At 38.8% G+C, this 13,295-nt stretch overlaps 2 protein-coding genes across 4 annotated transcripts; both read left to right on the top strand.

Annotated features, from left to right (window-relative positions):
* Positions 1 to 5,488: 5,488 nt before the first annotated feature.
* On the top strand, positions 5,489 to 6,695 carry LOC146642336 (gamma-glutamylaminecyclotransferase B-like). Its single transcript, XM_085399031.1, has 2 exons — positions 5,489 to 5,585; positions 6,204 to 6,695. Exon 2 carries the CDS (start codon positions 6,228 to 6,230, stop codon positions 6,693 to 6,695), a length of 468 nt encoding a protein of 155 aa, XP_085255157.1. The 5' UTR covers positions 5,489 to 5,585; positions 6,204 to 6,227.
* Positions 6,696 to 6,946: 251 nt separating this feature from the next.
* Positions 6,947 to 12,136, top strand: LOC146642335 (gamma-glutamylaminecyclotransferase B-like). 3 transcript variants are annotated; one of them, XR_014909716.1, is made up of 3 exons: positions 6,947 to 7,115; positions 9,719 to 11,140; positions 11,272 to 12,136. XR_014909716.1 is itself a non-coding variant. In XM_085399279.1 (2 exons), the coding sequence occupies exon 2, from the start codon at positions 9,743 to 9,745 to the stop codon at positions 10,208 to 10,210; it is 468 nt and encodes a 155-aa protein (XP_085255405.1). In that variant the 5' UTR covers positions 6,947 to 7,115; positions 9,719 to 9,742; the 3' UTR covers positions 10,211 to 12,136. The 3 variants fall into 3 exon arrangements, 1 of the variants encoding a protein (XP_085255405.1); XR_014909715.1 differs by having other exon boundaries at positions 9,719 to 11,185; XM_085399279.1 differs by having other exon boundaries at positions 9,719 to 12,136.
* Positions 12,137 to 13,295: the final 1,159 nt, after the last annotated feature.

The raw sequence follows: 13,295 nt of genomic DNA, 5'->3' as shown, positions 1-13,295 counted from the left end.
TAATTATAGCCCACGTAATACTCCCTTGTGGAACTATCGTTACATAGAAGTTAGAAACAAATCAATCTTTGTGCAAAAAATGGTAAGAAAAAGGCATTCATAAATGTTGATTTCTTTAATTACTTATGTCTATTTTATTTTCATTATTTGTCTTTAAATACAGCCTACAGGCTGTATTTGTTGTACTTGTTACATTTGTTTAATTAACAATTAAAAAATAAATAAAATATTTTTTCCTTTGGCACTTTAGCGCCCTCTGTTTTTGTTCCGCTTTTATTTGGATTGTTTCCACGCGTGCGCAATGTAAGCTCGCTGTCTGACACATACTCCGGAACAGTAAGAGGCGGTTGAGACGGGGGACTGGGAAGATGGCGGAGTGAGCGGTTCAACTTGAGTGGGCTCCGAGGCTTTTCCTGAAAAGAACCTCCTTTATGTCTTGACCGCAATCAAGTTAACCGGAATTAGAAGCAGACTAGTTATACTTCATCTCTAAAACTCAAAAACTTCCTCCCTGTGTTTCTCTCCGTCATTCTCGGCCACCTTCTCCGAAGCGGCGAAATGGCTAACATTAACAAAGATCATGGCTACCACCTAGCGGCTCTTCGACAGGCGTGCGACGAAGAAGATATTGAATGGATGGAACAGCAGCACGACTTATCACAAGACAGACCGCAAGCTGATCGTCACCACACACCAGTTAAAAGTCCAAATCCTAAAAAAATGAAGGCTAACGAATCGCAGACGCAAAACGAAGTTCCAAACACAGTTCTCCTCAATGCTATCCAAAAACTGGTATGTAAATTTGACACCCAAAGTGAACATTTAAAGAATTATGAATTCCAGTTGCAAGAAAACACCGACGCTGTAAGAAAAGTAAAGGAGTCCGTGGATGCTAATACGGAAGCTGTTAAATCTGTGGTGGAAGATGTGAAACGTATTAAAACGCAGATGGCGACGCTGAAAAAAGAGAACGAGGCTCTTCGTGAAATGTGTCTGGAGCATGCTAGATACAAACGGAGATGGTCTTTGCTGCTAACTGGCGTTCCTGAGAAGGAGGGGGAGAACACGAGAGAAGAAATAATCAGAATTCTGACCAAGATAATTCCTGCGAACGCCGAGCAGCTGTACAACACAGTGGATACAGTGCACCGGCTGGGTCAGAAGGGACGAGTTGGTGACAAACCCAGGCTGATTGTCATACAGTTTGCCATGAGAACTGTTCGAGACCTAGTGTGGAAGATGTCCAAGGAGGCGAAGCTCTGCAAGGAGATGAAGATTCGGTTTAGAGAGGACTTTTGTAAGGAAGACAGAGAAGCCCGCAAACGTCTGTGGCCGAGGGTGGAGGAGGCAAGGAGCAGAGGGCTCAAAGCTTTCCTGAAGGACGGATATGCTGTCATCGATGGTCGTCAAATCAAAGAATGAAAGAACTTTATAACGACCTAGATAAGAAGGTATAACTGTTCAACTAAATTTAAGCCGGTAACTTGCTCAATGGTCCCTGACTTTGACTGGGTCTATTAGTTAATAGGAGGTAAAATGTTCCATTGCCTTACTCTAGTTATTACAGCACTTTCAAGCTATATTCAATGGTTCTTTCAATATTTTCTTTAAATGTTCGAGGTTTAAGAAGTAACATAAAGCGTAAAGCTTACAAAAAATCTTTTTTGTAAGGAACAGCCTAACACGAATTGTTTTTTATTTCAAGAGACACACAGTAGTAAAGATGATCATATATTTTGGAGAAAGCAGTGGGGAAGCGGTGATATTTATTTATCTCATGGTACCTCTCATTCAGCAGGAGTGGCTATTTTTCTACATCGTTTTAATGGAAGAGTTCTTGATCATAAAGGTGATGAGGAAGGTCATTGGTTAATGGTTAACATGGAGTTGGATGATACTAAGTACATTTTAGTAAATGTTTATGGGTTCAACAATAGAGCTAAAAACAGGAAATTGATTTCTGATTTGAAAAAAATGATAGAAGAATGGAAGATCATCTATTCAACTGAAAAAGTCGTTGTTGCAGGTGACTTTAATATGGTACCAGATGAAAAACTGGATAGATTTCCAACTAAATATAACTCTTCTCATTTTAACCAAATATTAATGGATTTCTCCTGCACCCTCAACCTAATCGATATCTGGCGTAACTTAAACCCAGAAAAACTGCAATACACCTGGAATAATTCTGAGCGCTCTCAATGCTTAAGACTGGATTATTGCTTAATAACTGGTAGTCTCTTCCCCCTATCATCCAACTGTAAGATTCTTCACTCCCCTGTTACTGACCATTGTGCCATAACACTTTCAATCTCCCCGGATAATAGATTATCAGAACCGAAGAATTCTCACTGGAAGTTTAACAGTAACCTCTTACGAAGCTCGTCTTTTTGTATAAAAATTAAATCATTGATAGGAGAGGTAAAAGCAATGGAGGATTTTTCTTCTACTAGTAAATGGGAATGGTTGAAGTTTAATGCCAGAAAAATTGCTAGTGAAGAAGGAAAATTAATGGCTAATAAAAGGAGACAGAAACAGGCTGAAATTACTGCACAAATAAGTTCATTGTGCAATTTATCACATCTGACAGAGGAAAACTCTATAGAACTAAACCAGTTGCAGTACAAACTAGATGAACTTTATATAGACAAAGCAAAAGGTGCCTTCATTCGCTCAAGGGCTAAATGGATTGAGGAGGGGGAAAAGAATTCTTCTTATTTCTTTAACCTGGAGAAAACTAGACAAACAAAAAAAACTATAATGAAGTTACAAATTAATAATACCCTGACTGAAGACCAACAGACTATAAACAACTATATCACAGAGTTCTATTCAGCCCTCTACACTACAAATTATTCCAGTTCGGAGACTAATTCTTTTTTTAGCTCTATCCATGGAAAAATTCCTCAAATTGACTCACACTTTAAAAATCTCAATGAGTCTGAAATCACTTTAGCTGAATTGGATGCTGCTGTTTCCCAAATGGCGAATGGTAAATCACCAGGTCCCGACGGAATCACGATTGAATTTTACAGATATTTCTGGAATGACATTAAAGATCTATTACTAGAGGTATTTAATGAATGTATAAATGATCAGATGCTATCTCCAACTATGAAACGAGGAATAATTTCTTTACTTCCTAAACCAAACAAGGACCCTATCCTTTTAGATAACTGGAGACCTATCACACTTCTTTGCTGTGACTACAAATTATTAGCTCATGTCTATGCCAACAGATTAAAAACAGGAATAACTCAAATAATAGATGAGACACAGTCAGCCTTTATAAAAGGGCGTCATATCCATAATCATACCCGTTTAGTATTAGATATGTTGGATTACAATCATTTAATTCCTCATGATAGCCTTATTTTATTTCTTGATTTCTTTAAAGCTTTTGATTCTTTGGAGCATAATTTTTTATTTAAAGCTCTGGAGGCTGTGGGTTTTGGTCCCAGATTTGTTAGTGTAATGAAAATGTTGTACAGAGATATAACAAGTAGTATTGCACTCAATCAGGGGTTTTCTAATAGTTTTAAAATTCATCGTGGCATTCGGCAGGGATGCCCTATTAGCCCGTTATTGTTTATTGTTGCAGCAGAAATGCTTGCCATTTATATCAAACTCTCTTCAGATCTGGAAGGCATAAACATTCTTGATAAAGAATTTAAAATTAGTCAATTTGCTGATGACACTGCCTTATTTCTAAGGAATGTAAATATGGTCTCTACTGCAATTAATAAAATCCTTTCATTCTCAAAAGCATCCGGCTTAACACTAAACCTTAAAAAATGTGAAATCTTAGCTGTACACAACTGTAATCAAGATACTATTAACAATATACCAGTAAAAGAGGAGGTAAAATACCTTGGTTTAATAATCAGTAAAAATACTAATGATCGAGAGAATAATAACATAACTCCTAGATTAAATGTAGTTAAAAAAATATTTAATCATTGGTTAACACGTGATTTATCCATATTAGGTCGTATCTTACTGTCTAAAGCAGAAGGACTTTCAAGACTCATATACCCCTGTTATTCAATTTTTACATCTCCTAAAATGATTAAACTGTCCAATTCTATTATATTCAGCTTTATCTGGAAGAATAAAACACATTATATACGCAAATCACAATTAGTTAAAGACTATGAAAATGGGGGCTTGAAAGCTTTAGACTTTGAATCTATTATTGCTGCATTCAGGCTCAGATGGATAAAAGACTGCATTTCCTGTCCTCAATCTATGTGGTACCATATTCCAAACAAACTCTTTAATAAGGTCGGGGGGTTAGATTTTTTGCTCAGATGTGATTATGAAATATCTAAGCTTCCTCTTAAGTTGTCTAGTTTCTATAAGCAAGCTTTGAATTTTGGGAAACTAATTTTCACCCACAATTTTTCACCTCACAATTCTGTGTTGTGGAATAATAGGGTTATAGTCATCAATAAGAAGTCCTTATTTAAATCAGACTGGTATGATAACGGTGTATGTTTTGTTGTTGATCTGCTTGATAGAAATGGAAACTTGCTATCTTATGAAGAATTTATTGATAAGTATAAAATAGAGATTTCATTTAATAATTATAATAAGGTTTGTAAAGCGATACCCACACCGTTGTTAAATCTTATCGTAAATACTTTAAAGTATTCATTAATAAGAACATGCTTACCTTCACTGACGATAGGTAATACCTCAATAAAGGACAAACAATTTAATAATAAGTTCATCTCTAATACCTTTAAGCAAATAGTATTCTGCAACTACAATGTCAATGTCAGACATGACCTTGATAGCATATTGAAAGACAAGTCATTTTCTTTTTACTTAAAATACCCACTTGCGCCTAAAATGAAAGAAACACACTTCAGAATCATATCAGGCATTTATCCAGTTGGAGAATTCCTGCATAAAAGGTTTAATTTTGAGGCCGACTCTTGTGCTTTCTGTTCTTCCGATCCAGAAACACTAGAGCATCTATTTTTCACTTGTCTTTACTTTATGGACAATCTGGATTCTGAAATCTCAGATGTTGTCAATTTTGTAATAGTGCTATGTAAGTTTTTCATTCATTTATGTAAGTGGAAGAATGCCTCTCCTATGTTTACCGTCTTCTTGAATTACTTTTGTCAATACTTTAAGTCACTTAAGCTTATTTCAAATATGAACAAAAAAACTGCTGTACTATACTGTAAAATCAAAAAATACTTGCTCTTCTAATTTTCTTGCCTGTGTCAAAAGGTCTATGTTCCTTATTTCTTTACTCTAGAAACTTTTATTTTCTCCCTGTAAAGTTATGATGACTTGCTTCAACATCTTTATAATGTAAATTGTTACAATTCTGGTCTGTTTCCTTGACTTGTTTTGTATATGGAAATTTGTTTCAATAAAAAAAAAAAAAAAAAAAAAAAAAGAAAAAGTAAGAGGCGGTTGCCAACCGCCGTTAAACAGAAAAAAGAAGAAGAAGAAGAAGAAGCAGAAGAAGAAGAAGAAGGAGCGCGCCTAATCCAGAGTTCTACCTCAAACTGTCACGGTGGCACGGAGATTTTTATAGTAGAAGAGCTACTTGCTGCTTATTCAAGGTGGACTTGTGCTTCTTCATGGTGGTTTTATGACAGAGATAAGCAGGAAAAACGTGTGTCACTTCACAGCGTGTGTTTTAAAACTGCATTTCCGGTATCGGTATTTTTTTTGACAGCTCGAGGGGGGGGTGAGGAACTCTAAGGTAGCCTAACTTATGCTTTATCATTACACAGTGATGACGTGGTTGCTTGGTAATTGTAACTGATGTTTAACTTACCCATAAGCATAACATGTAAACAGCGTTTTTCACTGAATGACCTCTCCCAGCTCACAGTCACAGCATGACAGGAATGTGTGCAGATCTAGTCTGACAGTTGCTGTTGTAGGAAGTGTATTGATATAGTCATGTGTAATCTGTGCATGTAATGTTAATCTGCTGATTGTGTTCCTAATTAATGTGTGTAAGGAGTACAAACTCCCAAACAGTGTTACCTAGATTTGAGTTTGATTTTCTTTTATTTTGAAGGTCTGATCATTTGAAATTAGATCAAATATACACCTCTGCACAAGTGACTGATATAATACAGAATAATAGTTAAAACTGTATAAATATTTTTGCCAGTAATACCTGCTGGGAATTTGCTCACAGAGATGTTTCTTCCTTCTTTACACCGCAGGTGCGTCTTTGGTCCTCTGTCCTCATGACTCGGGTCTTCGTTTACGGCACTCTGAAGAAGGGGCAGCCCAACAACTACCGCATGTTCGACAGCAACAATGGAAAGGCCGAGTACCTGGGTTCGGCGTTCACCTCCCAGAAATACCCGTTAGTGATCACCACCAAGGACAACATCCCTTTCCTGCTCAACATCCCTGGCCAGGGTCACCGAGTGCACGGGGAGATCTACAAAGTGGATGACCAGATGCTGAAATTCCTGGACACTTTTAAAAGCGTCCCAACGTTGTACCAGCGGACGGTGGTCCAGCTGGAGGTGAAGGAGTGGGTGGGGAAGATGGAAGGAGAGGAGAAGGTGTCACCGGGGAGCATCATGGACGTGTTTGTGTACACCGCCACAACGTACGAGCCAGACTGGCACTCGCTGCCGTGCTACGAGAACTACGACTCAGAGGGAGATCACGGGCTCAAATATAATACGGAAGAAAAGCTATAAAGGGACTGATCTCAGATCTAAGAAAAAGGCATTCATAAATGTTGATTTCTTTAATTACTTATGTCTATTTTATTTTCATTATTTGTCTTTAAATACAGCCTAGAGGCTGTATTTGTTGTACTTGTTACATTTGTTTAATTAACAATTAAAAAATAAATAAAATATTTTTTCCTTTGGCACTTTAGCGCCCTCTGTTGTTGTTCCGCTTTTATTTGGATTGTTTCCACGCGTGCGCAATGTAAGCTCGCTGTCTGACACATACTCCGGAACAGTAAGAGGCGGTAACGCTCCTTTAAGTTGTTTGCCAACCGCCATTAAACAAGAAGGAGAAGGAGCGCACCTAATCCAGAGTTCTTCCTCAAACTGTCACGGTGGCACGGAGATTTTTATAGTAGAAGAGCTACTTGCTGCTTATTCAAGGTGGGCTTGTGTTTCTTCATGGTGGTTTTATGACAGAGATAAGCAGGAAAAACGTGTGTCACTTCACAGCGTGTGTTTTAAAACTGCATTTCCGGTATCGGTATTTTTTTTGACAGCTCGAGGGGGGTGTGAGGAACTCTAAGGTAGCCTAACTTATGCTTTATCATTACACAGTGATGACGTGGTTGCTTGGTAATTGTAACTGATGTTTAACTTACCCATAAGCAGAGGCGGAGCCAGACATTTGAAATACCCGGGGCTTAGCCCTAAAGGGGCATGTGGGATTTTTTTTTCTTTTTTGGGGGGGTAGAAATGACTGAAAGATTAATTGGCTCTGTTTTGAGTTTTGTTCAAAAAAGAATGACTTCATGTAGGGAAAAATATATATCACATATGCAGGACACCTTAAACTAGTTTTTTAATTAAGCAGCAAGGCAGAACAAAGTCGGGGCTGTATCAAGACATGAGGACTAAACCCCAATTCAACCAGACTCAGAACTGATCCAGAATTAAAACAGGACTACAACAGTTCAAAATCAGGACTACTGAGGACTTAACCAAGACAGAACCAGAATCAGAACTAGATGATAGTAGCACTAAAAATCATCATAGACCTGCAGTACACTTATTTTTTTAATTCTACCAAAGTACAATATTTAGATTGAGAAAAGTTTATATAATTATTGAGCCTTGTTGTGCAAACAAGCCTGCATAACTTAATAAATGTAGAATTTGAAAAATTGTAAGCCTAAAAAGAAACACTAGGTACAAGATACATGAGTACCTATGATACGGTGATACTTTTGGTAAACAACCATTTGACTAACATGTGTGTCTCACCTGCTCTTGTTCCACCTCTGTTCTGTCCTCATTCTCCATCTCCCTCTCTGCTCCTCTCTCTCCCTCTTTGTGCTGACAATCATCAAATATACAGTTGAAACCAGATATTTACATGCTCTACAGATAAAAACACAAACACTTATTTAAGGTAAAACCTCAAATTAGACTAAATGTTTAATTTATATTTGTTAACTTTAAGAGTAAAGAGAGAAACTATCTGTATTTCTTAATTGCAAATGACATCCAAATTGTATTCAAAACTGAGCCACACTTATGGAGCTCCACAATTCTTTTCCTGGTGTTTTGGTTGATATCTCTTGATTTTCCCATGTCACAGAAACAGGCTCTGTGTTTTGCCTTATATGCATCCACAGCTGTGCCACCAGTTTACTCACATGGACCCTACTAACCTATCAGAAGCTTCTTCAGCTCAGAATGGAATCGTCTGGAGTTTCTTATTAATTAACAATAAACTTAGTGTACATGTACTCCTAAATTTGATGAAAGTGCTAATAAATAGACAGCTCGCTCTCTTTATTCTGACATTTAACTAATTCAAAATATATTTCAATATTTATCTAAAACAAAAGTTTACTCTAAATTGATGTTGTACAGTAAAAATGTTTTATATTTTCTCCCTAAAGTGTAAATATCTGGTTACAAATGTGAATATCCTGCTGTGTACTGAAATCCCTCTTGTTTTGCATAGAAATATACTGAACAACATACAAAGCATAATATATAAAATAACATTTACCTGAGTTTTTTCTTTGAAAGAACCCTCTAATGTCCATTCTTATATTTCAGTACATAACTGAAACCGATTTAGTCGGGGAGGGTAAGAACTGAAAATATGAAATAAACACGTAAGCTAAGACTCTCTAAAAAAAAATAGCATTTGTTCGGCTTTTCATTTCGCCATTTGTTGATTCACTTGAAGAGCAAGTAAAATAATATTGGTCAAGTGATCAGTTTGATATCAATCTTTCGTGATACACCGTCATATTTACATTATTTGTACGGTACGAATGATTTGCTTTGGTACCTGCTCAAACTTAAGCTCTCCTTAGTATGGCTGGCTCCGTTTCTCCAACAGCGCACTCACAGGCAGCAGCTGCCTCGCCCCCTCGCTCAGTCGCTTAGTGCCTGAGCGGATCATACCAATATCAGGGGGGTATTCACACACAGTCGTAAATTCCCACAGTGTGCACTATGTGCTTCGAATATTGTGTGTACTTTTTGTTTTATACAGTTGTCAGCCAGGCATCTAACTATGAAAAAATTACACTCCAAAAGACCCCGGGCTTCTGACAAAAAGACCCGGGCTTAAGCCCAGTAAGCCACCCCCACGCTCCGCCCCTGCCCATAAGCATAACATGTAAACAGCGTTTTTCACTGAATGACCTCTCCCAGCTCACAGTCACAGCATGACAGGAATGTGTGCAGATCTAGTCTGACAGTTGCTGTTGTAGGAAGTGTATTGATATAGTCATGTGTAATCTGTGCATGTAATGTTAATCTGCTGATTGTGTTCCTAATTAATGTGTGTAAGGAGTACAAACTCCCAAACAGTGTTACCTAGATTTGAGTTTGATTTTCTTTTATTTTGAAGGTCTGATCATTTGAAATTAGATCAAATATACACCTCTGCACAAGTGACTGATATAATACAGAATAATAGTTAAAACTGTATAAATATTTTTGCCAGTAATACCTGCTGGGAATTTGCTCACACAGATGTTTCTTCCTTCTTTACACCGCAGGTGCGTCTTTGGTCCTCTGTCCTCATGACTCGGGTCTTCGTTTACGGCACTCTGAAGAAGGGGCAGCCCAACAACTACCGCATGTTCGACAGCAACAATGGAAAGGCCGAGTACCTGGGTTCGGCGTTCACCTCCCAGAAATACCCGTTAGTGATCACCACCAAGGACAACATCCCTTTCCTGCTCAACATCCCTGGCCAGGGTCACCGAGTGCACGGGGAGATCTACAAAGTGGATGACCAGATGCTGAAATTCCTGGACGATTTTGAAAGCGTCCCAACGTTGTACCAGCGGACGGTGGTCCAGCTGGAGGTGAAGGAGTGGGTGGGGAAGATGGAAGGAGAGGAGAAGGTGTCACCGGGGAGCATCATGGACGTGGTTGTGTACACCGCCACAACGTACGAGCCAGACTGGCGCTCACTGCCGTGCTACGAGAACTACGACTCAGAGGGAGATCACGGGCTCAAATATAATACGGAAGAAAAGCTATAAAGGGACTGATCTCACCGTGCTGACACAACTGACAAATGGACCTCTATGTGGTGTTAGCAGAATGGGTGAAGGAGCTCTCAGGAAAACAACACCTGGACATGGGTGCTGTTTCCTGTCGTGTGTCAAATTGAAAGAAATCTCAAGAGAAATTAATTTTAATAGCAGATAGGCAGGCTTACAATCAAAGTAAGGATAGTGTAGAGAAGGAAAAGGGCACACTGTGCCACTGAAAGTTGCATATTAGTGATGTTGTTTACAAATTTGGTTTTCTTTTTATGATTTATAATCATCTGGGAAGCATTATGATCAAACTGGAAGGCTTTTATTTTGGCGTATTGCTGTAACATGAATTGTATCTCTAACGCTAAATATTTTGGTTGGATGTCTGCTATGACACTACCGGTTTAAATGCTAAACACATGCACTTTTAATAATGCAAAGATACAGAACATACAGTAGCCGTATATGCACATTCTTTCACATGTTGTGAATGGCTGCACTGTAAACACAGATACTGGCCATCTAGTTTCTCACTAATGTGAAAATATTAATAGAAAAGCTGATCTGCAGTTCAGTAATTGCACATGTATACTAAATATAAGCTGTATGGGCAACGTTCTCTGAACCACGTGCACCCATTTGTCAGCAGCTAGCTTCCTCTTACAGGATAAAAGCATAGTTTTAGAAACTGACTGTCACGGCTAGACGGTCCTCACCGATCGCCTTGCCAATTTTTGGTGGTGTTTGTGTGTACTGTGTCGTGTTCTCCTCTCCATCCTGTGCATGTGTTTTTCTGCTGGAACATGTACCTCCGGAAGCCGTGGCACGGAATGGCGGCTGACCCGAGGGGAGTGTCCTGAGCTGGAATCGTCGCACCTGTGCGTAATCACTTCGCCGGCTACAACTAATCTGAAGCAGACCTATTTAACGGTGCGGTCGAGTCACAACCAACGCTGGAACGTTGAACTAAACCGGGTAGCGTAGTCGCGGCTAGCATACCCAGTATGTGAAGGAGAGAACGTTTTTTTTACTGTGCGTGTGCTTTTCTCATCTGCCTCCAGGATTCAGGGATCGGAGGAGGAGCAGGCACAAGGAGTTGTTTTGGATTGTCACTGCACTGTCACCGCGGGGAGAAGTCATCGTATCTCTGCACTGCCCTTTCTGGATTACAGACTCGAACTGTTGACTCACCTTTTCACTGTGAATAAATTCACTGTCACTCTGCAAGGAGTCTCGCACCTGAGTCCTTTAACCCAATTCTCCATGACACTGACAAACCTCCATGTCCCTGAGAAAATCACTCCAGCCTGATGCTGTGCACCTAGAAGAATATACTCCAAACCTTTCTCAGAAAAATGAAGATGTACTGTCAGATAAGCTTATTAACACTGACTTTTTACAGTTTACCACCGTTAATTTCCAGGTGAAGCTAATGTGTAAGTGCCTTCAACCTGCATTCTTTTGAATGGCCAGCCTGTGCTTCTTAAAAATGTGATTGCATAGAAGGCTGTGAGGAAATGACCCAGCTGCTTACTTGATTTATGACCTCACCAAAGAGTTTTTTGATGAGTGTGTGGTCTCAAAGAAAGTCTTATTTAATGGCATCTAGGTTAAGAAAGGCTTAGAAGAGGGTTGTCAAACATGAGGCCCAGGGGCCAGATTCAACCCGGCATGTGGGCTTTGGAAAGTTTTAAAGCTTTCCACAATGAGAAAGAGCTCAGATTCCTTTCCTATTCCTTTGTAAAAATTCTTTTCATTTACTACAGTAGAAAAAATGATTTGCACTTTAAATGTGTAGTTAAATGTGTTTATACTGACAGAAAGGAGATTTTCACTGAGTTTGACACTCTAGGCTTAGAGCATTTATATTACACAGATATGAACTCTGATTTTACACTAATCTGCAGACAATGTGTTTAATATTTACATTCTGCACATCTTTGTTTACCTCAAAAATAAAAATTCACCCTGATTTTTTTTGTATGATCTTCCATGTGCTGTGTTCATCCCCTCTAAGGGATAAACTCAATAAAAAGAGGAAAAAAAGAAAATTTTGTATAAGTTTCATTTTGTTCCATATGAACACAATCTATTAATCTTTATTTTAAAATAGTAAAATCCATAAAACCTGAGGAATACTGAAGAGAAGGTAATTAGCAATAAACCAGCAAAATCTCTGTTGGCGTTGGAAGAAGGTTTCAGGTGTTTTTCGAAACAAAAAAAAAGAATTAAGAATGACATAATTTAAAAAAAAAAACATTGCAGGATTTCTTATTGTGTCCAAACTTACATTACATTTAAGTCATCAAATTACATACAGACAGATTGTCATACAATTAAAAACACAATTATTGTGTCCACATTAGAGATGGACCGATCCAATATTATGTATTGGTATCGGTCCAATACTGACGTAAATTACTGGATCGGAAATCGGAGAGAAATAAAAAAAAATGTAATCCGAACCATTAAATATCAAAAAAGCACCTCACAAAACTTGCTACATGGCGTAACTCGGATCATAACCGTAGCACGTGACAGCAGTATGCCTCACGTGATAGAGTGGCTGTGTGTATTTGTAGCCTCGCTACCAATCCAGCATTTCATCTCCGAGGAAGTTATCCCAGTAAAGCAAGTGTGTAAGTTCATCTCTGAGTGTTTGTAAACAGTAGCGGTTTTAGATACGGGCGGTTGCCCGGGGCGGCATCACGGGCATCGGCAAAAAAAAAAAAAATGCTCGTACTCATGCTGCCCCGACGTCAGCCAGCGCATATTGGGAATGGCATAAGCACCGATCGGTTTTCTATCGCCCATTTGCTGGGAGTAAGGGCGCCCTTCGTTTGCGAGCTGCTTGCAGCGCAGAGAGGAGAGGGCGGGGCTCCGGGGAGCAGCATCTAATAACCAACTCGCAATAAAACAAAATAAAAACAAACCAACAAACACGAAAACACCAGACATTATAATACAGATTTATAATTTGCACTGATGTTTTTTCGAAATTCTATACACGAAAAGTGAGCGCGAGAGCCCTCAGTGCGCCTGCTTGCTGCCGAAGTCAAAGTAAACTTTATTGTCATCTCCGCTA

Source organism: Rhamphochromis longiceps, linkage group LG23 (assembly GCF_057381845.1).
Source record: "Rhamphochromis longiceps isolate RC_006_pf linkage group LG23, R_longiceps_female_GT1.1, whole genome shotgun sequence".
Taxonomy (NCBI): domain Eukaryota; kingdom Metazoa; phylum Chordata; class Actinopteri; order Cichliformes; family Cichlidae; genus Rhamphochromis; species Rhamphochromis longiceps.
Note: the sequence above shows the minus strand (reverse complement) of the source record. Positions and strands in the feature narration are given on the sequence as shown.